The following is a 25,311-nucleotide window of genomic DNA, read 5'->3' as shown; positions in this document are numbered from 1 at the left end:
CCAACAGGGCCTCATCATCATGGTTTAGATAGTAGGTACAAGCTTGCTGGTAGCTTTCCCTACCTCAATTCTCTTTCCACTCCAGTCAAGAGATGAAGAGATATGAATTAGATGACAATATAATCAGATGGATTCAGAACTGTTTGGATAGGTGGTTTGGATAGAGTAGTTTTACTAGTTCAATGTCAATGTTCCAGGAGACCTTCCATATCTGAGAAGGCCCAAGAGATCTGTACTTGGCCTTGAGAACTTTAATACTTTTATCAATAACATGGATAAAGGCATAGAGAGTATGCTCATTAAATCTGTGACCTTTAAAGCAAATAGTAGAACCAGAAGCTAGATTAGAATGGAGAATACTGTGGGCTGGGAGTTTTCACAAGATCTGTGCTCTAAAGCAGGGATTTTGGTTTGTTTGTTTGGCAGGGCAACTGGGGTTAAGTGACTTGCCCAAGGTCACACAGCTAGTACATGTATCAGGTGTCTGAGGCTGCATTTGAACTCAGGTCCTCCTGACTCTAGGGCTGGTGCTCTACTCACTGTGCCACCTAGCTGCCCCATAAAGCAGGAATTCTTAACCTGGAGTCCATAGACCCTCAAGAAATCCACGTATATGTTTCAAAAGGTCTGGGAATTTGGGTAGGGAAACATTCCATTTTTATTTTCATTAACCTCTGACATTTTGCATTTCCTTCAATTATGATTGTGGGAATCAAACATTCCTCTGAGAAGAGTCCCATAAAGGGTATATGAGGTGTTCAGGGAGGATGCACACCTCTGGTGTGGGGGATTTCCAAGTCTTTTTCAGGGTTGCTCATCCACCTTTGGTGTCCACCTGACACCCAACTCTCACCTGTGGCTCCAAGAAGCTATAGCATGCACAGTGGCCATACCACAGTAAAACCACCTCACAGACAGGCTAACCCAGGTTGAGGGTAATCAACAGGTCTCAAACCTACTGGTGACTTACGGGATGTCTACCCCAAACATGTAAAGATTCTCCCTAGGAGAATGGGTGGATGAGAACAATTTGTTCCAATGGGCATGAAGGCAGCTGAAGCAGAGCGCTGTGGAGCATTTAGAAATTGGTCAGACACCAAAGATGCCAAGGTCATCCACTACATCCTGGGCCATCTCCAGCCATCTTGACTTTTGTCCTGCTACTGGACATCAATGACTTAGGAAAAGTGAGGCTGAGGACTTTGTGCAACTCTGCCTCGATGCACACACAAGTCAAGATGTTACCCGTGATATCACTGATCCTCTTTGAAACAAAGGACAAACAACAGGCTTCATCAGATTGCCAAAGGGGGTCCATGACAGAAAAAAGTAGAAGGATAAGTATGCTATGTGAAAAGATTTGAGGGCAAAGAATTAGAGATTTTTGTTTATAAACAAGAAACGTACCCTTCACTATTTCTGGCTTACCTAAGCCTTCAGTCTCCGGACTACTGGCTTAAGTCTGAAGTAGTTTAACAACCACTGTTTTTGAGGTTTTCCCCTAACTAGGCTTGATCATTCAGACACCAACTGCATCATTTATGAAATATCCAGGTGTATTACCTTTCTCTTGAATGACCTGCATCATAACACTCCCTGTACTAAGTGGTGAGGGGAAGCATAAGTGGTGATACTTAAAGCAATTTAAATGGTTACTTGTCAGCAGTCCAGAAAACAATGCAACTAATGGCTTAGGATCTATTTAGAAGTAAACCTCATTTTCCCAGGCTGTCTGGCCTTACCCAGCAGAACGGGCAATCAAGAGTTCATGTTCTGGGGTTCAGAACTGAAAGTGTCTACTTGCATTGTCCTTTTATTCCCCCCAGTCCAATCTCTTATGTCTATACTAACAGATAGTAATGCCCCACACCTCTGCACTCTGTTGTTTAATCAGCCCTCGATAAGGACAAGGATTATATAAAATTAGCCTTAGTAATGAATTCCATTCTCTTTGATTATTTTTTAAATTTAAATCTAGCTTTTCAATGATCTAGCATTAAATCCTAGGCAAACTACCATACTATGGATGAAGGAAGCAATGCCTACGAGGAGATATTGAAGAACAACTGACCTACTTCACAGTACCATTCATTCATACATAGCTGCCATACCTTTTCTAACTTTTTAAAAAATTAAACCAAACAAGGTTAAGGTTACACAATTTTTCCAGGAGAGGAACAGACCCCTTTCCCTACTCTTAAGTTCACATAGGTTGATGATGTTGGTTATTAGCCCTGCTGGCACCTTACCTCTGCCTTTTTGAGTCCTTGGCTTCCTTCAAGATTCAGACTGGTTCCCTTAGCTGTTAGTGCTTTCCCATCCAGGGTACATTGTGCCTGCTTTGTACATGTCTTGTTTGTAGGGTGTCACATTCATTTTGCTTCCCCTGGTAAGATCCTTAAAGGTAGGACTTACTTCATTTTTGCCTTTGTATTCTCAACACTCTGCAGAATGCCTACCACATAGTAGAGCTTAAAAAATACTTGTTGATTGTTCAAATTTCCCATCTGGGAAATGGCGGTAAGAGCCTGAACTAGAGTGGTGGACATGGTAGTAGAGAGAAAACGGTAGAAAGATGATGTGAAGATTTTCAAGAACTGGCAACTGATGTGATAGAAGGGGTGAAAGAGGATAACCTGTATGATTAAAAGGATAGTTGGTCTAACCACCAGGGATCTAGGACTTTCCCTCCTGCCCCAGAGTCCATTCACTGGGACCAGCCTGACCATCTACCTAGTTCCATTCTTCCAGAATCTAAGCACTAACTGAGCTTTCCATCTTTCATGCACTGAACCCTCCTTTATGTGTCGTATCCCTCAATTAGAATGTGAGCTCCTTGAGAGTAGCAACTATCTCACTTTTTAGTATGTATCTCCAGTGCTTGGTACAGAGTGCTTAATAAATGCAGAGTATTTAATAACACTTTTCCATTGTATTATTCCATTTCTTATCCTAAAGAAAAGGAATAATTTCCAGTGCACCCTAACAGAATTCCCAGGCAAGGTAAAAATTAAAAACATAACCAAATGTCCAAATATATAAATAGCTCTTTGGCCCCAAGCATAAAATAAATGTCAAGCCTCTCATCTTTCAAACTACAGCTTTAAAAACCCACACTAAATGCCTGCTACCTTCTCCACTCTCCCCCTTGCCCAGTCTCTCCATTCAAGTAGTGAGGCAATGCACACTTTGAGAATGGGTCCCCTGGTAACTGAGAGTTTAGCCTTAACTGTTTAACTGCAGCCCTTGCACTGCTTCCCTCATCTACACTCCCTATAGCAACTCTGAAGGCAAAGAACCAGTCCTGAACTCTACTAGCAGAGGGGCTTCACAGAAGGTAATAGATAGGAGAAAGTGATTTTTTTTCTTCCTCCACTATAGCTTATAAGTATTTATCATACATTTACTAACCAGTGACTCTTCTGAAACTAGAGGTTCTAATTAAGCAAAGAGAAAAGAGTGACAATAGAACAATGATGATAGAGTAACCACCTCTGAGCACAAAAAGCTTCTGATAAGGTTTTTTTGATAAGGTTTGATAAGATTTTAAAATTTTGCCTGCTCAGAATTTCCTCTGCCAAGTTTCACCCATTTTCCTACTATAAAAACAAAAAACAACAAAAAAAAAAGATTTTCTAAACATATGGAGGCCTAAAGACTTGTCACCCAAAGCAGGCTGGTCTCTAGCTTCTTTTCAGGAATGAATTTACTCTCCATCCAAACTAGACTTTAAGGAAGTCAAAAATAAAACAAAAGCAGAAACCAGACTGAGATGTGGCTACCATTTTTTGTATGGCGCCTATGATAGATAGGCTGTATTCTGGTCTGAGAGAAGGTCTATGTGGGCAGAGAACTTAGAAGTGGTGTTCTTGGTTAGTGACAGTCGTTTGCTACGTGAATTTCTACAAGTTACTCTGGTTCCCCTATGCATTTTAGTTAAATAACTCAGCACATAAATAGTTAAATAAACTCAGCTATTCTAGAAGGGAAAGAATAAGATTCTCTCTTCTCCCACTAATCTGTGTCCAAAAGTCAACTACTATGGATCTAACATTGTGTGGAGAGTTCACATAGTAAAGAGACAAATAATAAAATGGACAAAGACATAACAACTACCTTATATAAAGGCTGACAAACTCGTTGGAGAGATAAGACATACACACATCTGATAAATGAGTTTTGAACTGATGGTACTAGTGGTAGCTAGCATTTTATACAGCACTTTAAGATTTGCAAATTGCTCTAAAAATATCATTTCATTTGATCCTCAGAATAACTCTCAGAAGTAGGTGCTATTATTATGAGACAGAATAAGTGACCTGACAGGGTCACACAGCTAGGAGTAGGTGACTGAGGCCAAATTTGAGTTCAGGTCTTTCTGACTCCAGGTCCAGCATTTTAACCAGTATGCCACCTAGCTGATAAATCACATATTAACAATAACTAGAAAATAAGCTATGCATTTATGAAAAAAGGCACCTACGACTTGGGGCTGGAAATGCATCCCAATCCCAAAATTCTTAAAAGCATCTAGGAGGAAAACATTAAAAGCCCTATGTGAGCTTACTATTACAGCACTGCTTAATATACTTTCGAAAAGCTCTAGTCAAGCTGTTCACAGGGTATCCCTTTTAAACTTCATTCCTGTCTCTCAAAGAGAGGTGATACCTAAAATGTCATGCAATTTCTAGAAATGTCAGCACAGGATAACCAAAACCATGGACATAGAGGCTTACCTTTTGCCAGACGTTCCAGACGTTTGCCATGTTCTGGAGGTATGGCATACCTAGAAGAAAAAAAAAAACAGAAAATAGTGACTATTATTATTACAGTAGCAAACCATTAATGGGAAGCAAAGCAAAGTCACTAAAAGGCTGCATTTTCAAAGTTGGAACCACAGCTCTAACAAAAAGGAATACTCCTAGCATTGTCCCCCATTCACAAAATGACATCCTGAAGCACAAAGTAAGCTCAAGTCAACTATCTTCCTCATGCCTTTGCAAATCTGTAGAGCTTTCAACTAGAGCTTTGTTTATTGCACATTGCACAAAAACATTTCAGTAATGAATTTGGAGATACAAAGTCACATTCAGAATATTAGGCAAAGTGGAAGTTGGAAGGTAACAAAGTAATACCCTGATAATGTTACATGCAAATGCCCCAAGTGGGTTTATGTTTAAGGGATGAATTTTTTTCTGTCTTCTGTTTCTATTAAGAAATGATGCCTTAGAGGTAAAGCACTAAACCTGCAAAACACAGAATGCTAGGAAGTTCAAATTCCGCCTTCCCACCCACACTCACATCCATTCCAAGGGAGAAACTTTAGCTAATATAAAAATTCAATCTTCAAATGAAAAGATAAAAAGCAAGGACTTTATCAAGTATCCTTTACTACCACAAAACTAGAATCACCTGCCATTAATCTCAAGCCTCTGGAGTTCTACTCCTTCCAAGAAAGGATAGGCCCAAATTAACTTTACCTGCACCAAAGTAAGAGCAATTAAACATATTATGTGTTTCCTAGTTTTCATGTGTTCCTTAGTCCAGGGTACAATCCTGTACCAGAAATTCTAGAAACATGAGACCATTTTTCCTATTTCACAATAAGTAATTTAATAACAGGGTAGAATCTCAAATTTGATCTATCAGAAATTAACCAATTTTTCCTCTTGAAACCTCACTTAATGATGCAAGGGAAAAGACCATTACATAGAAGGTACTTCCAGACTTTAGAACCATTTAAGCCGATTTAAAGTTGGGAGTCTTAAAAACAAAACAGGAAAAATATCATGCAGTAATTGATCTCAGAGAATAGAAATAATTAATATATTTATGGACTCCTAGGTGCCCTCTGACCAAAGTAATGGCAGTACCTTCAACTATTTAATTATCAACAATTCAATTCCACTTGTCTTAGAAAAACTTAGCAGTTATTCTTTGAAAGTAACCATTTATCACTTACATAAAGATGATAAAAATTAATCCTGATCCAAAGCTCCTTTTTGGGATTAATGTCCCTTAAAATAGGGAAATGAAACATTCTGTTTCTTCTGGGAAAATGCTGAAGGATTGGGAAAGAACTAATTTATGGCTACAAGGCTGCTGATGATTAATGTAATATCCCTAATCTACAATGATGCTTTCACTTAATTACTGCCTGTAATTGGGAGTTGTAAAGATAAGATTAATTGAATCTGGAGGATGTTAAAAGTTTAATACATTGGAACATGGTTCTTGTGTTATCTGAAACTACAGACTGCAAGAAGCCAAGCTGAGTGTTCAGAAGAAGAACCCCTGGAGAGATTAAAGTGGAGTTTGTTTGGCCAGGAAAGCTGGACAACAGTACTGAATCTACTGGTCTATAAAGCCATAAAAAGCCCATGAATAAAAACTACCTCATCCTTAAATAACTACAAAATTACTATTCAACAAGAAGTATTTTTGTTCCCCCTTGCAACTTTCTTTTGACAATATGTTAACCATACACAGCTAAAAGCCCCCTTGCTTTTTTCTCACCCCTTACCCCTCTTTAAATCTTCCAAAAACACTAGGCCATTGTGTAATCAAATAAACTAACAAGCATTTGTTAAGCTTTTACAGCCAGTATGGCTGGACCTGACCTAAATGATGAGAAAGCCTGGGTTCAAGTCTCACCTCTGACTAAAAGGCTATGTGGCCCTAGTTAAGGCACATTTTAACCTTCCAGTGTCGCATGCAACTCTAAGCACAAGGAATAGAACAAGTGCCAATTTGTACTAGCATGTATAGTTCCTCACTACACTTTCTACACTTCTAAGTTAAAGATCTGGTCAGATACCAGACATTAGGTCAAACACTGAAAAGTGAAAGACAAAAGCAAGTTAGTCTTTGTACTCAAAGAGCTTCCATTCTAACAGGGAAGCAACAAATACAAAGCAGACACAAAGTAGCCTTCATATAAACTAATTAACCCAAAGTTCTGAGAAAGGCAATGGCAGGGCAGTAGCAGTAAGCAAGAAACATGAAAACAAAGATCAGGTACTGATCAAAGAGACAGGAAACAGACAATGTAACAAACAAAATTTTTCTCTCCACCTGACATGCTACCAGTATGACACAGAAGGGGAATGGGATGGAGAGAAGGCAAAGGCATTATTCTCCAACTATAGCACAGGTAAACTCTCACAAAAGAAGGAATGAGCTTCTTTGCTGTCTATTTTGTATAGCATGACAAATTCAGGAGGAAGTGTGGCTTCATGAGAAAGAACACTGAGTTCAGAGTTTAGAGTCTTGTTTGAATTCCAGCTTTACCTAACTGAATAATCTTAAATAAATTAACTTTTCTGAGCCTCAACTTCTACATTTATAAAATAAAATTACTGGACTACATTTTCTCTAAGGTCTCTTTTCAATCCTATGATTCTGCTCAATCTTTAAAATTTAATTTCAAACACTGCCTTCTTTAGAACAATTTTTCCCTGTAAGCCTTCACACTTTACTCTTCTGCACTTTTCTGTTATATTCAAAGTATCACTATCATTTTAATATCATATTTGTTTATGTTTGTGTCTTATCCTCTTAGATCAGGGCTGTCCAATCTTAGGTTTTTATTGAAACAATAGACAATACATTTTGATTTGCCATTTTAGTGAGAGCTATGTGGTAGCTCAGCTTTGTTTACTATAACATTTATGCAAATTTCAATGCTTGTAAGTGGGCCCCATAAATCGCAGGCCTCATTTTGGACAGCCCTGTCTTAGATTATGAGCTCCAGGAGATAGAGATTGCTTTATTTAAATTTTCTATTTATGCCTATATGCATAAGGTTTGGTGAACAGTAGACACTAGGCTAAATGTCTTTGGAATGAACAAATGAAGAGCTAAGCACCTACTGAGATCAACAAAATAACAACAAAGTTTCCTGTAGCAGTGACAGAATTGGACTTCGTACTTAACACTCATGTGAAATCATACTAGAAAAATTACAAGCATCATCAAAGAGACATTTGTCAGAATTTTCTCTTGCTTGCTGAAACACTAAAACCAAAGAGAATTATAAATTAAAGTTGGTAAGGATTTTAACAGTCATCTAATCCAACACAAATAAAGAAGCTGAAGTCCAGAATAACTTGCCTGAGATCACACAGGTATTAAAAGTGGAAGAGCCAAGATTCAAACCAAACTACTACTACAACCACTAGTAGGCCTCAAAGAGGAAAAGAGAAAGGAGAAAAATATTCAAAGTTCAAAATATTAGTTAACTTCAAAAGAAATGTTTAAACTAAACAAAACATATAACTAGTTAATTTGCAAACATAATTTTTCCTTAAACTGGCATAAAACAAAACCAACAGAGCCATTCAATATTATTTTTTTACAACTGCCTACAAGAACTCACAACTGGGATGTCTCTTCATCTCAGATACAAACTCACCATCACCCCTAACATCCTTTTGTCAGTGGTACTGCCACTCCCAAAGTCACTCAAGCCCAAAACCTGGGGATGAATATTTAGGCTTGTCTCTTACTCAAATTTACAAAAATAAGAGCCATTCCAATTGATAAACTGTGAAAGGATATAAACAAGAATTTTTCCAAGGAAGATAATTTAAACTGCATATAATCATATGAAAAAGTCAACAAGCACTTAAGTTCCTGCCATGTGCAAGACACTGTACTAAATGCTGAGTATAAAAAGAAATGAAAACATACACACACACACACACACACACACACACACACACACACACACCCCTAGTTCCAGCTCTCAAAGTGCACTTGGTACATGCATATGTATGTGTAGGAGGATTATTATGCAAATAACTTGTGTACAAACAAGATATATAGGTTATGTTGGAGATCATCTCAGACGGAAGTCACTAAGATTAAGGAAGATTGAGAAAGGCTTGTTGCAGAAAGTGGGACTTTAGATGAGATCTGAAGGAAGCCAGGACAGCCAGGGTAGAGAGGAGGGACAGGGTTGTAGACCTCAGGGTCAATGAAAACAGCTGGAGACAGACGTACAAAAATATTTATAGCAGTTCTTTTTGTAGCAACAAAGAATTAAAAACTAAGGAGGTGCCTCTCAAATGAAGAATGGATGAATAAATTACGTTGTATGAATATAATGAAATAATAAAAGGAGCAGTTTCAGTGAAACATATTGTTAGACTTTATATATGAATTGAGGCAGTGAAATGAACAGAACATGAAGAACAACTGCTACAATAACAAAACCATGAAAACAAACAAATTGAAAACCTCAAAAACTCTGATCACTAGAATGGCCAACCAGAATGCCAAAACTAATGCATGCTATCCACCTCTTGGAAGAGAGAGGAGAGGGATTCAAGGTACGGAATGAAATACATCATTTGGACATCGCACTACTAGAATTGTTTTGTTTGATTATACATATTTGTTACAAAGTTATTTTGTTTTCCCTCTCTCAATTAGAAGTGGGCTGAGAGAGAGAAAATTGATTTTTAATTGAAAAATAATATGTGATCCCTTCTTGTCAAGGCCAAGCCTTTTACATATACCCTGATATCTTTCCTTCTTGCCTATTATATTATTAGCTACTATTATCTTCTCAATTTCTCCTCACCTTCTCCTTCTCTCATCACCTTCTCAGTTTCTCCTCCTAGATACCAGTTTTGCTCCGGATTTTTACAATGCTGCTCTCTCTTGGTTCTCCTATCTGTCTAACAGCTTCTTAGTCTCCTTTATTGCTTCTTCATCCATATGAGGTCAGCACTAACTGTTTACACTGACTCAAATGCAAAATGTTTAATAAATGCTTGCTGTTTGATTTGATTACAGAATAGCCTGGCTGTGAATGGTTAAAAAATATTTTGTCAAAGGAAATGTACAAGTGGGATCAAAGAAGCACTTCTTAATTAGTGGTAATTCCAAATTTATACATTTTTAATGACTTTTTAGACTTCAAAGCTCTGTCTTTTGGACCTACCCCCTTCTCTTTATAATTCCCCATCTGGTCTTAATATCAGCTTTCATGGGTTTAGTAATTATGACTAGCCAGATGACTCCCATATCTACATATCCAGCACCATTCTTTCTCCTGAGCAACAATTTTGAAATGTGAAAAACCTACTACTGGGCATCACTCAACATGTCCAAAAAAAGAATTCATTCTTTTTCCTCTAACCATCTTCTCAATAATTCAGGTTTTCAACCTTAGTATCACCCTCAAATACCTCACTATCAGTAAAACCCTTCACCAGAATCTTTGATCCTATCCCTTCCTGTCTTCCCCAGCAAACTGCCCCGTCTTGTCATCCCCACTCTCAATAATCTTCTATCTCTTCCTATCTATTGCCCTGTGTAAATACACTCATGTCTCCCCATCTTCAAAAAAAAATCCTCAACTGGTACTACCATCCCTACTATCACCCCTTCTTAGCGAACCACAAGAAAGCCATCTACACTTGCTACCTCAACTTCCTATCTTCCCACTTTAATTTTAAGCTCAATACAATCTGACTTTTGACATCATCGTTAGACTGAAACTGCTCTCTCAAAATCACCAATGGTCTGTCAATTGCTGAATCTAATAAATAGCCTTTTCTCAACTCTCATTCTTCCCGACCTCTGACACAACCCTCTGGTTTTCAGGCCAGTGTTCTCTTTTGGTTCTCCTCTTACTTGTCTAACCAGTCTCTTTTGCTGGTTCTTCATCCAAGTCATACCCACCAACAGCTCAGTTGGTGATCTTCATCAACTCCAGTGAATTCAACTATGATCTCAATGCAGACAATTCTCATACATAAATATTCACCCTAACCTCTCTCCTCAGTTCCAGTATCACATAAACAACTGCCTCTTAGGCATCCCATACAAGATGCTCAAAGGCATGTCCAAAACAAAGCTCATTATCTTTCACTCCAAACCCTCTCCTCCTCCATCCAAACTTCCCTATTACTATCAATGCCACCTCCCTTCTCATTCACACTCACTCCATACAGCCAATCTACTATCATTTATACCTTCAAAATATTTCACTACTATGTCCGCTTCCCTCCACTCACACAGCCACCACCCTCAATACCTCAAGCCTAGACTGTAGCCTTCTGTTTGGTCTCCCTGCCTCAAGTCTCTCCCCACTCCAGTCCATCTGTCACTCACATGCCTCCCATCTACTCTGTATGTAATTGCCTATGCCTAGTTATTTAGATGTTGCCTCCACCATTAGAATATATGCGCTCCTTGAGCACACTGTTTCTTCGTTTCTTTGTATCCTTGTCACTTACCATACTATATAGTACATAGTAAATGAGTGGAATTCAGAAGGACAGAAATTACCATTTTAAAAAATCTTTGCAAGCACAATGCTTTTCACAGAATAACTGCTTTCTAAACCCTCGACATTATACGATTCTACAATTTCTAAGGGCAGCTTGGTGGCACAGTAAACAGGAAGACAGGCATGGAGTCAAGACAAGTTCAAATCTGACCTCAGACATTTATTAGCTGGGTGACACTAGGCAAGTCACTTAACCCTGTTTGCCTCAGCTTCCTTCTCTGTAAAATGAACAGGAGAAGGAAACCGCAAACTATTCCAATATCTTTACCGAGAAAACCGCAAATGGGATCATGAAGAGGCAGACATGACTGAAATGACTGAACAACAAACAAGTCCTAACTGATAACACCAAGGCAGCCATATTTCAATGAACATTTTGTATCTGTTACAATCATACTTTATGTAATTTATGAATGGCATGAATAGCTGATACCTGGGATAAAAGAAAAAGTATCCAAAAGGATATGAGTAGTGCAAAATTGGAGGAGTATTAGATGGACTTTAGTAGGAATAAATGCAAGGACTTGAACTTAGACAGCCCAAAAAGTCAACTGCATAAGTATTAAATGAAAGAACTGCGGCTCAACAGTGAGTCATGTGAAAGACATGGTGATTTTATTGGGGTGCAAGCTCAACATTAGTCAACAGTGTAATGCGACAGCTAATAAAACTAGTATGACCTTAGGCTGCATTAAAAGAAGCTTAAGGAACTTTATTTGAAATGATATGTTTAATTTAGGAAATCATATTTTTGGAAGAACTAGAGTATATCTAGAGGAAAGTGTTGAGAAGTGTGAGGAGTCTCAAAACCATGCTTCCTTTATAGTATATATGTTTTAAAGATGGGGGCAATTAAGACTGAAGAAGAGAAGATTTAGTATAAATATATGACAGACATCTTTGAATAACCAAAGAGCTGCTTCGAAGTCAATTCCAACTCCCATAGACTGCCAATCACTCTCTGGCCCAATTCTTTGAAACTAGTCCAACACAACTATGCAAGTCAGTCGGTTATTATACCAAATAGGGATAGGGCTAGACATTTCTTTTAAATTTGTTTTACTCCGTATTTTCCCAGTTCTTGGTATGTCTGAAGGTTTTACACAAAGTAATCCTAGGCAAGTACAAACTGGAAGGGTGTGAATAGTTCTGCTTTCTATGTATATAGCTATGGACAGGGCTGTCAGTTCTCTCTGGCAACTACTGCAGGTGGCAACTTGGTTGCTTTAGGACCAAAAGCACTCTCTAGCATTGAATTTAATGCCACAAAAATGCCAAGTAGGACAAGGCAGACAAAATGTACCAACATTTTTTTAGAAGGTTAGCCTTCATTTGCAAACATGAACAATTCCTGGCCAGAAAAACTGAGGTCAAATCAAAACTTGTATACTGAGCATGCACTCCACGCAAGGCACTGTAGGGAATGCCAAAGACATATAAGACAGCCTTTGAGGAACTCATGGTATGTGTAGAAAAACAACAAAAGATTTAAACAAGAGGTTAGGAGAAAGATAGGGATGTCACAGGGTACTAAATGTATCTGCACAGGGGTATATGAAATCAGAGGAGGGAAAGAGCATTAGGGCTGTAGTTTAGCAAAGCCTTCATGGAAGAAGAAAGGATGTGACATGATTAACGAAGGACAGAACTTTAAAAAGGAGAGAGGATAAGGTAAAAGAAAGGAGCATGTATTCTAAAGCTCTTAAGTAACAAGATCTGGAAGCATTTTGAATAACGGTTTTCACCTTTAAAATGGCCAATTTAGAGCCATTCTACCACTAACTAGCTGTGCAACCTAAGACCAGCCACTTCCCCTCTCTTGACCTCAGTTTACCCCCTGAATAAAATGACAGCACTGGATCAGATTAGCAATTCTTAAAATATGTTCTATTGAATTTGAGCTCAGTGAAACAGGCAGAACAAAGTAGTGTGCAAGTATCCAGCTGAAAACCTACTCAAAGTGACCAGGTCTAGAATAACTAATCATGTTTAACGATGGAACACTGGGACTGTTGGTCTGCCTTAGTAGAACGGCATATAAAGACAATGTTTTGGGGTGCTAATGCCAGTTCCCTACTTCTGCTAAATCATGCGTGGTCTTAACTGCAGTTCCTCGGTATCTGAATTCTTTCCACGTGCTTGCCATATATTCTCTTTGATATGGAAAGTGCATTTTGGCTATGATATTCCTAAGGGTTTCTTTCAGGAAGTGACTGACTGGCAGACTCTACTTTCACTTTGTCTTCTGGTTCTAAGAAACCTAGGCGATTTTCTTTTAACATTTCTTGTTTCTTGTTGTTCTGTGCTCTTTTTTTTTTAGTCGTGGCTATCAGGTATTCTTTGATTCTGAAATATTCTCTCTTCAATCTGTTTTCTAGATCAGTTTCCCACCCTTCCCCCCCCCCACCCCAGCCAAGTTTTGCAAGATTTTATACCTCTTGAGTCAAGCTGTTAATTCTTTTTCCAATTCTTTCTGCCGTAACTCTCATATTTAGTTCAATTTTCCCCTCCAGTGATCTTCTTTCATTGGTAAAAAAAAAAAAATATTTAACTTTAAAACTCTTGCTTCATCTCTTCTGGGAATTCTAAGTTAAATCCTAGTTGAATCTAGTTTAAACCAAGATGTGTTTTTCTCTGAGGCTTTGCCTATAGATGTTTCAGGATCATTTTCTTTTCCTAAGTGTGAGTCTTGAGTATCCTTGTCATCATAATAGCTTTTAATGATAGGGTTCTTTTTTTGTTTAATCCAATCTACTTCCTGACTTCGGACTTGAAGTTAGAGCAGGACTCTGTCACACTTTGAGAGGGAAGGTCTGGGCTGATCCTGCTGCTAACTTTCTTGAGGTGCAAAGTGTTATGTTGTTGCAAGATCTCATGGACAGCTCAAAGTAGGGGCTTGCGAGCTTTCAGTGCTTCCAAAGTGGTTGACAGACTTGCTGCCTCACTGATCTGAGCTCTGCAAGTTCCAGACTACTGTTAGACTCAGCGATAATTAGCCAGCTGGGAAGCTCTACTGCTTCAGAAGGACAGAACATCAGCCTTCCCTTCGGTCTGGTATTCTTGGCCTGGTTATTTCTCTGGAGGCTTTCAGATTGGGCTAGAAGCTGGAAGCGAGACCCTACTCTGCTCCTGGGATTCACGACGACTTGCTCCTCTCTTGACACACTGTCCTAGGCCCATAACTAATTTTTACCCTAAGTACAATTCCCTCCCTCAATTCACCTTGGATCTCTAACCTGGAACCTGAATAGTGGGTGACAAAACTGCTAACTGGCACCTGTTCCCATCATAGTCTCCCTGTATAGGTCTAGGGATGCCTGGTAGGGGTGTAGGATCTCTTCTTGTGCTGGAGCACAGCCCTCTCCTTGCATCAGTATTCCACCTGTGTGCATACTCCTGGCCAGACCCATCAGCAGTCTTCTTTCTTTCCTTATGTTGACCTGTACTGGAAGAATGACTCCCATGGACTTTTTCTTAGATTTCCTGATCAGGATTCAGTCTGGTGTATTTTCTAGATTTGTTTAAAAGAGTTTAGGGGAAGGGATGGACGTGGCTGTGGGGAACTCCCTGTACAACCAACCTCCTGTTACCTCATTATCCTAGGCTCAGTATCCAATGGTGTCAAATAAAGGCCAAAGAAAAAGGACAAATATTTAACATACTCATCCTTACTTTCTGGGGCCTTTTGTAGTTTTTAAAATGTCTAGACCAGTGCTTATTAAACTGTGGGTCTCGACCCCATTTGGGGTTGTGAAAAATTGAAAAGTGAAAGGTTTCAGAATGCCCAATGACCAAAAATTAATTAAAAATCAAACAAGTAATGAATCTGAGGTGTTTCTGGCAGCGCTTGCCTATGTGGCATCACACAACTTCACTGAAGCCTTAGTTCTGAACACAAAGCATGTGCACTCCGCAGTGCAAATGCCCTCAGGCTATGCAACCCCAATGAACACTGCAGAAAGCTGAAAAGGGGTCTCTCGAGTGGAAAAACCCTGATCTAGATAGGAAAATCACGTAACATCTAGCTTCCTAATAAACTGAGCTCAAGTCATCAAGCCCAGATGAACTACATTCCAGTATACTGAGTAACTGGAAAATATGATTACTAAGCCTCTTTCAGTGATCTTTAAGATCTTAAAGAAAAGTAAGTTGCTGAAGGACTGAAAAAGGGCAAATTCTCAATTTAAAATGGGGTGGGGGAGAGAAGAGGATATAATGATGAAGGAGGGAGGACTGTGGCATCTGTAGACATAGGCCAATAAGCTTTACTTCTACTCCAGGCAAAATTCTGGAATATATTTTTAAGAGAAAGCATTCATCATTAAAAGCCAGCATGGCTTCCTCAAGAAGAGGCCATGTCACCTGACAACCTGATGAGAGAGAAGAAAGACAGATGGACCACAGAGATCCTTTTCCAAGTCATTTTCTCTGGCAATACCCCTTACCTGGAATGCTGCTCCACTGGCTTCCCTGACTTCCTTCAAGTCCCAGCTAAAATTCCATCTTCTACAGCAGACCTACACAATTTGTAAACTTCTTCAGGGGGCAGATAGGTTAGACTAGAGACAGGCGACGGCTGGCTACCACGGGTAATGTGACAAACAGGAGAGTTTGGTGGGCCTCAAGCAGACCATAGGCTGCATGTTGTGCAGGCCTATTCTACAGGAAGTCTTTCCCAACCCCTATTAATTCTAGTGTCTTCTCTCCCCAAATTATTTCTATTTATTTGTACATGTTTCCTTATTGTCTCTCCCATTAGACTGTGAGCTCCCTGAGGGCATGGACTATTCTTGTCTCTTTGTATCCTCAGGGTTTAGCACAGTATTTGGCACATGCTAGTCACTTAACAAATGTTTAATGACTAAATTATTTTTTGTGAAAGGGGATAAAAGTCAGAGGGAAGTGACAATTTTTTTAATATCAAGAAAACCTCTGTTAACTTCTAGATTGAATCATCTATAAACAACGCCTTTATTGCTTTCGTGGCTCTACCATTTCTTAATGCCATATTAACTTAATGCCAACCTATAAAAACCTTAGGCAAGTCACTTTTCACTCAGCATAGCACCCCACCCCTACCCCCAACATGGGCTTGTCCTTTATATTTTCTATTCTTTCTTTTTCCCTTATCTGTAAAATGATGGGATTTAATCAAATTGCCACTGAATTTTAAATTTTGATTGTAAATTGGGTCCACTAAGGGTCCTACATGCAAAATATATCCAAGCTAACAAAAGAGGCAGCTTGTTGATAGGGTGCTAGAGTTGGAGTCAAGAAGACATGGGTTCAAATGCTACCTTAGCCTGGGCCTCAGTTTCCTCAAAAATGAGTGTTGGGCTTAATGGCTTCTTAGGTTTCTTCCAACTATGAACCTATGATTCATCTTCAGATCTCAGGCTCATCAAATTTCTCTATATCTAATAAATCTATATTTCATTCCTTACTAGCCAAGCAGTCTGGGAATCTGAGATAAAGTAAGGTAATCAGAAAGAAACGTACCCTCTGTATCCAACTCAGTGAACGTAAGAAACTGTCTTAGAAAGATCCTGCCCGGATGCCTGCCACAGAGGATGCTATTAATAGGGTAATGTTCACGGTGGTTTGTTTATTCCCCTGGAATGGCTTGATGGATGTGAATAATTATCAGACTATAAAAGCCAGCAAATGTGCTATTTTCTATCGCTCTAAATCATCAAACAAATAAAGTGTGAAACAGCATTTTTGAATATAATTTTCCCCTCTAATGGCTTAGAATTATTATCAAGAACAATGAAAATAAATAAGCAAATGCCTTGTGAGTTAGAAATTAAATGAGTGTGTCAGAAAAAAAAGAACACAGACCATCTTGGAGAGCAAGAACCTGTTTAGAAACCATTAGTTAAGCAGATATGCTACAGGGGATTTAGCACCACATTAACATACCAACCGCTTCAAGTACTAGTCAGTCTGAAGGCCTGTTCAATGGCAGGCAGCCTAAAATCACAGGTACCTACTGAATTAGATTACACTGCGTGCAGCCACACCGCCTTGCTCTAAAGCTCTGAAAGTTATTCTTAATAGGACAGCATCCTGAAATGTTGCAGAATATATAATATATATAATAGCCCGGCTCACTTAGATGGCCAGGTACGGAGAGAAAAGACTGCACCAAGTACCAGAAGAACGTCATTCAAGTCCTAGCTCTGTCTCTACCACCTTCCAGCACGTGAACAATGGCAAGTTACTAACTACAATCTGCTCGTAAGTTTCCTCATCTGTAAAATCAAGAGGTTGACAGACATAATTTCTATAGTCCCCCTTCCACACACAAAAGGCTTGACAATTAAGCCAACTATAAAGCCCTGCTTGATCAGTCCCAAAGACGGCAGCCCCATCCCTTGTATTTCATCTTGAGACGTTGGGGGACTTTTCCCCCAAAGTCAGCCTGCCTTTGGAATGGGGACCACTATCTTAGAAGCTGCACTTTAGCCAGAGAAAAAAAAGAAAGGTGTGACAGTTGCACCTTCATCATGCTCTTAAAAGGTTCAGTTCAATGAAACAAATATTTAATAAGTGACTACTACGCATGTGCAAGACACTAACGCTACAGATGCAAAACCAAACCAAGCCACCCTCAATGAACTAAAGTCTACTGGACTGCCTTGGGCAAATTATTTCTCTTCTATGGGTCTCAGTTTGACCATTTGTAAAAGGAGAGGGAGTTTAGACTAAACGATGACTAAGATTCCTCTATGATTGTGGGTAGTGGGTAGTGGGTGGTGGGAAGACTCCTGGATTTAGAGTAAGCAGAGTTAAAGTCCAGGCTCTAACTCAGAAAACTTCCTAACAATGAAAGTTATCCACAAATGTAAAGAGGTTCCTAGAGAGGTGGTGGGCATCACCTTCATTCCTTGGAGGTCTTCAAACTGAGACTGGACAACTACTTTCCAATTATGTTACAATGGAATTCCTTTCAGGTATAGGTTGGCCTACACAGCTGCGAATATCTCTTCTAACTCTTAAATTCTCAGATTCTATGACTTCAACAGTAATCATATGACTTTGGGAATTTTAACTAAAGGATGATTAGTGAACCTCTAAATGAGGAAGCAGTAATCTTACTAAGAGCCAGTGTCATTTACAAGAATAGGTGACATCAGACTAACTCCCTTTCTCTGTATCTCATAATATGGTGTTATGTGATACCTCTTCAGTCTTCCTATACGTACACCTTACTCCCCTTTACAAACTATGAGTTCCAGTGACACCAGCCTCTCTTGCTATTCCCTAAACATGACACTCCATCTCCAGACTGCCTGGAGCTCTCTCCCTCCTCATCTCCACCTCCTGCTTCCTCCTCAATGATCCTGCCTTCCCTCTGATATGATGGTGCATATGCTTTGTTTATACATAGTTGTCTCCCCCATTAGACTGATTTCCTTGAGAGCAGGGACTCTTGTCTTTCTTCATATAGCCAGCATTTAGCACAGCGCCTCAAGAGTAAGTGCTTATTACAAGCTTACGGACCAGGGTCTGCTGTAAACAGTCTACCTAGATCTTAGGAAAGCATTTGACAAAGTTTCACCTAATAGTCACTTAGATGAGATGGATATCTGTAGGTTAAAGGTGTACTGGGAATTGAGAGTCATCAATGACTTCATGCCACTGAGGAATTAGGTCTCTAGAGAAGAGCCTCTGGGATCCACACTTAGCCCTGTGCAATTTAACATTTTATCAATGACTTGCATAAAGACATAAAGATAGCATGTTTATCCAATTAGCAAAAGACACAGAGCTAAGAGGGATAGCTAACATACAGTGACAAAAAGATCCTGATATTCCATGAAAACTAAAAGAGTGAAATTAATGGAAAGACATGTATTGTCATACTTGTGATGATTTTTCTGAACCTAAGTGTAAGATGGGGGAGAGAGGACTAGATAGCAATTTATCATGGAGGATCAAAGGTTTTAGTGCACTGTGAGCTCAAGATGCATCAACAGTATGACACAACAGCCAAACTAACTCAATATTTTATAATACTTGACCTGTAATTTCATCAGCATATTCAAATACCTGGGAATAAATTCCCCAACAATTGCTCAAGTCTTAGAGATCTGCAAAGGGCACTGAGAGGTTAAGCAATTTGGCCAAGCTCAAAAAGCCCATGTAGGTCAGAGAGAGGACTTGAAACCAATTCTTTCTCATTCTAGGCTTGCTCTCTACCCAATACTGCTGTACTACCCATACCACATGGGAGAAGTTCTAAACAGTACATATCTATGTTTATTCTGAAAAGAAAGGATGTATTAGCTACAGTCGTGTATACCTTTTGGTTAGGACAAGAGCAAGAAATTGGGAGTTTTGCCTCTGACCTAGAACAATTTCCACTACATGAATCAAAAGACTTCCTATTAAGAAGATGTTCTGCTTCCTGTTTTTACCCTCACCCAGCAACCTAGCTGTGCTTCCAGGGCTTGATATTGTCAAAGTTGCTTCTTACCACTTACAGTCATTAAAATCATTGGGCAAATTTTCCAAGATTAGGAGTGGTAAACCTGGGGCCTTGGCCAAACTCCAGATGAGGTAATTACATTCTGCTCCACTCAATTCCCCTGGTAGCTTCAACTGGCTATTCTACCTTTCATTTCCCTTTTAGATGGGAGTATGGCATTGTAATGCACTGTTAAATGCTTGCTGTGTTCCCAGCTAAGGATGGCTGCATTTCCAATGGTAATGAAGTGATTCCTAGGCACACTTCCTCAGACTTCAGCTTTGGTAATATGTGATTTGATGATGTTACAAGTTTAGAGACAAAAGATACTAAATTCCCCAAATGCCAAATTCTGAGTTCCCTTCATCAGAACATTTCTTCATTGGACAACACAGTTGGGCTACTTGGGACTCCCAGCCCAGATACTCTTTTTTTAAACAGCACTAATACATTTACATGCTTTCCCCATTGGTCATCAATAAAACTTTCAAGCGTTATGTTACTTGGTTTCTGGAGACAAGGTCCTGGGCATTTTATTGAGTCTCCTTCCCACCCCCACGGTGTGACCAATTCTCAGTACCCACCAACAGCTTACAGCAATTAAGCGCCAGTGAATTAGAATGTTAATCTCCATGCACCCTTCCTGAATGTTGAGAATGGGTGCCAAGAACAGCCAGTTCAACAGCAGCCCTTTGGAAATGTCAGTTCAGTCTGACTCCTGTTGGAGGGTAAGAAAGTTAATTTCACAGTGTCTGCACAAGGTCTGGGCAAACAGGCCCCTCACTGCTTAACATGCTATAATTACGGAAATAGAAACAAGCAAAGAAATCCTCGAACACTACACTTAAAATGTCTTAGACCAGAAGTCAAGCTCGAGGTTATCTGATATAAGTTAAATCTGCTTTTTGGACAGGCCAGGAAGAAGACCCAGGGTAGATTCAAATGCCAATGTGCCTCTCTCTCGGTTCAAATGATGCTCTTAAGCCGATAATAGAGAAGCCATGGCTTTAACCCTCATACAACAAAAAGTTATTCACATACCTTTAAACCCAGCACCTGACACAAACTAGGCACTTCATGAATGTTTACTGATTGATTGACTTCTAAGTCTTCAGCTCTACACTCCTTACTCTCCAAGAATAAGGAATACTTCCTGTGTCAGAGACACAAAGTCTTCTACTTATGGGTTGTGGATGGATTTCCAAAGCAGTCTAGGTTCCTACTTACTACCAAATAAATAAGCCAGATGCTAATTAACAGAGAAAAGCATGTTAGAGTTGGTGGAAACGAGAGCCTTGAAAAAACTGGGATTGCTGAACAGCCATTTGCATCAAAAGGGCACTGCTACAGAAACTACCTATTTGTCAGTTATTTAGTATCTAGTAGGTAAGATGGAATCACAGATTCAATTTAAGCATTCAGGTAACATCCAGCTACACAGGAAATAGAATGCAATGTACAAGACTGTTTTGATTTTGGTTCAACCATCTCATTTTTAGTGTGCCCATGGTGCCTGGCACGTAGTGCCTCTTATAAATCAGCTGACTTGAAAGGCTGCTGGATCTGAAGTCAAAGGATCTGGGTCTGAATGCTGCCTGTATGACATGTCTGGGCAAATCATTAAATCTCTCTGGGCCTCAGTTTCTTCATCTACGAAATGACCCCTTAGGTCCCTTCCATATGTAAATCTATGATCACAATGAAACTCACCACTGCCTGGACAATTAAATGGCATGGGGAGTCAAACTCCATAAAACTTACTCTATTCCTTAAAATATCTTGCAAATGAATAAGTCTCTCTCCAAACCAGCGTCACTCATTATTTCTGTGTTCTGAATAAATAACACTGTCATGACTTTCTCATACTGAAAATATAAAGAAGCACCATAAGTAAAAACACATTAAAAAGTCACCCCAAGCCATGAAAGTACTTAGTTGTACATAAATGGGTTTTGGTTCCTCTGGCTCAGCATAAATCCAAGAGTCGGAATGTAGAAAAACAAAGAAAACAGCTTTCTAGGCTAACAGGCCCTCTGACTGTTCCAAAGTGATCAAAAAAGAGATACTCCCTTTCCCAAAGGAGATACTTATACAGGCTAAATTCCCAAACATATTCTAGGTTATAAGTGAATAATCATTAGTTCCCTCTTAGGGGCAGAAGGTACACTGGAGATGGGTATGTCAAGTTCTCAGAAGTATGGTTTAAACTGTACTAGGTTACTATTAACAGAGGAAATTGGGAGGAAGCAAGATGAGGCCACTCACTATTGCCTCCTCACAGGCACTAACTCCACATATTCAGTTTGTTGCCAAATCTAGTCATTTCTACCTTCACATCTTTGTATACATTCCCTTACCCCTAACATACATAGCTACTACCTAGCTATGCCCAGACTATGGTAAGAGCCCACTGGTTGGTTTCCTTGCCTCAAATCTCTTCCTCACTTCAGGCCATCTTCCAATAAGCTGCCAAAATGATTTTCCTAAGAGCAGGTCCAACCACATCACCTAGCCTACTCAATAATTATTATCCAGGATCTACTATAAAATGCTCTATTTGGCTTTTAAAGATCTTCACAGCCTGTCTCTTTCCTCCCTCTTCAAGATTCTTGCACTGTACTCATCACCCATGGTCCAGAGGCACTGGCTTTCTTGCATTTCATCACACAGGACATTCCACCTCTCTACTTCATGCCTTTTCACTGGTTGCCCTCTCTACCAAGAATGTTTTCCCTCTGTACTATCCCGAGTACCTACCATCTTTCCAATGGACAAATGAAGAAGTCCCCTGTTGCCTAGCTGTTGTTAAGATTCTCAAAAGGAAGGTCAGGGGCTGCAAGGGCACTTAGTGGACAGAAAAGCAAGAAGATTAATGCCATCTGTGAGGAGCTAAATTTGAGACAAGTTGGAGGCATAATGTCTGTATTTCCAGTGCTAGAGGAAACTGAGCAGAAAGGATTGCTAACTGTCTAAGGTCACCAAGGTAATAAATGCGAGAGCAGAGATTTTGAACCCCAGGGAGTCTGACCACAAAGTCAGGGTTTTTTCTATAGTTATACTTGTGCCTACAATAAGAGATGAGACAGGACAAGATGGTGACAGCTTCACACAGGCTAGAGAAGAACTTCTAAGCTTGAAGGCAAAGTTCTTAAGACTTATCCAAAGAACAGGAGGAACCACTGAGCTTTTTGTGGCATGGTTAAAATGATGAATGATTATGCAATTTCAATTAAACAAACAACCACTTAGAACGTTCATGGCGATAGCAACGTAAAGATACTAAGGATATAAAATAAAAAATTCTGTTCTCAAGGAGCACACAATCGAATGATAGGGAAGACCTCTATACAAATAACCATGCTACAAGAGATGGTGAAATAAGTATAACTATAACTATAGACATAGTCAGATCACCTTTACTGGTCCATAGAAAGCTTTTAGCCTTGCTTGAGGAAATCTAAATACATATTTAGTAGTCTCAGTTCAAAGGATCTAGAGCTATAGTTCTAGGTTCTGAGACAATACTGCATAGTATTGGGAAAGTTATCAATCAGGTGAACCCTGGCTAGGTTTTAAGTACTAAGGTTCATAAGATGGTACATTTACCATCTCTACATCATCTCTAGAGGCATTTTTTAAATTAGAAGATTCAGAAATAGTTTTGAACTATTTCTAAGACAGTCAATACCTATGGAATTATTTTCAGCTCTGTGGTCTAGATCTATACAGAGCTCGAATTTTCCATTCGATGAATTCTTACAGATGATTACACGCAGTCTTAGAAAGCCTTCAGGTATCACCCTAATTTTAAATATCATAAAATATCTACTAGAGTTCCCCTCTACTGGGTACTAACTAAAGTGGTATCATAATTATCACCATGAAAAGTTCCTAAGAAACAGGAAGAGAACAGTTCCTGCCCTCCAGAAGTTTATAATCTCAGATATAAACATTATAAAATACAAACAAGAATGATGATGAAGAGGCAGCCAAAAAAATGGCTCCAATCCCGTTTGGTCTTCAAATCTTTCACAGCCTCTTCATTTCCTATATACCTTTCCATTCTTGTCATACCACTACTTCCCCTACCACCACATACTCTGAAAACCAGTGACATTGGCCTCCTTGCTGTTCTTCACACAAGTCACTTCGCTCTCCAACTCTGGGCATTTTCTGTTGCTGTCCCTCATGCCTGGACTGCTCTCCCTCATCATCACCCCTTCCTTGGCTTCACTGGCTTCCTTTAGGACTAAACTAAAATCTCACCTTTAAAAAAAAAAGTTTTTTTTTTTCCTTTTCCCCCCAATTAAATGTTAAAACAATTTTTTAAACTTTTTTTTAAGTTTTGAAGTCCTAAATTCTCTCTCTCCTTCCTCTCCCCACTCCCTGAGACAGAAAGCAATCAGATATGGGTTATACATATGCAATCATGTAAAACATTTCCATATTAGTCATTTTGTACTTGAAGACTTGATTAAAAGAAAAAGACTGAAAGAAAGAAAGTGAAAAATAGCATGCTTTAGTCTATATTCAAACAGGATCAGTTCTTTCTCTGCAGGCAAACAGTATGATACTTCAGACCTTTGGGATTGTCTTGGATCATTGTACTGCTGAGAACAGCTAAGTCATTCACAATTCTTTATCAAACAATACTGCTGTTACTACATACAATGTTTTTCTTAGTTCTGATCGCTTCGCTATGGATCAGCTCATGCAAGTCTTCCAGGTTTTTCTGAAATCATCCTGTTTGTCATTTTTTATAGCACAAAAGTATTCCATTACAATCATATACCACAACTTGTTTAGCCATTCCCCAACTGATGGGCACCCTTCTGATTTCCAATTCTTAGCCACCACACAAAGAGCTGCTATAAATATTTTTGTACAAATAGGTCCTTTCTCCCCCCCTTTTTGTTACTCTTTGAGATACAGATCTAGCAGTGGTATTGTTAGATCAAAGGGTATGCACAGTTTTATAACCCTTTGGGCGCAGTTCCAAACCACTCTCCAGAATGGCTGGATCGGTTCACAACTCTGCCAACAATGCATTAGTGTCCCAGTTTAATATCTATCATTTTCCTTTTTTTTATCATACTAGCCAATCTGATAAGAGTTGTAAAACCTCACCTTCTATAAGAAGCCATTCTTGATCTCCTTTAATGCTAGCTCCTTTTCCTCTGTGATTATCTCCAATTTATCCTGTATGCATATATCTGTCTAGATCTATCTGTTGTGTATGTGTATATCTTTCTTGTAAATAGTTATCTACATGCTTGTCTCCCCCGTTATACTGTGAACTCCTTGAGAGCAGAAATGTTTTGTTTTGTCTTTCTTTGTATCCCCAATGTTTAGCACAGTGCTTGGCACATAATAGGCATTTAAAAATGCTTCTTGACTGACCTGATACCAAATCTTAGGCTAGCAGACAGAGTAAATTTTAAAATGGGTCATAAGTTATATCCAGGGGCACCAAAACCAACCATAAGACCTCATGCTTCAGATGGGGAGGGGGGAAGAGGTAAAGGGAAAAAGATAT

At 39.2% G+C, this 25,311-nt stretch overlaps 1 protein-coding gene across 2 annotated transcripts in view; it reads right to left on the bottom strand.

Annotated features, from left to right (window-relative positions):
• The window catches only part of KDM4B (lysine demethylase 4B), a 277,035-nt gene that overhangs the window by 130,485 nt on the left and 121,239 nt on the right, over positions 1-25,311 (bottom strand). For both annotated transcript variants that reach the window (XM_036755284.1, XM_036755292.1), the window contains exon 6: positions 4,737-4,786. In XM_036755284.1, the coding sequence (XP_036611179.1) occupies positions 4,737-4,786 (50 nt within the window). The remainder of the gene's footprint in view (positions 1-4,736; positions 4,787-25,311) is intronic.

Source organism: Trichosurus vulpecula, chromosome 1 (assembly GCF_011100635.1).
Source record: "Trichosurus vulpecula isolate mTriVul1 chromosome 1, mTriVul1.pri, whole genome shotgun sequence".
Lineage (NCBI taxonomy): Eukaryota > Metazoa > Chordata > Mammalia > Diprotodontia > Phalangeridae > Trichosurus > Trichosurus vulpecula.
The sequence above is the reverse complement of the archived record's forward strand: the minus strand, read 5'-3'. Positions and strand labels throughout refer to the sequence as shown.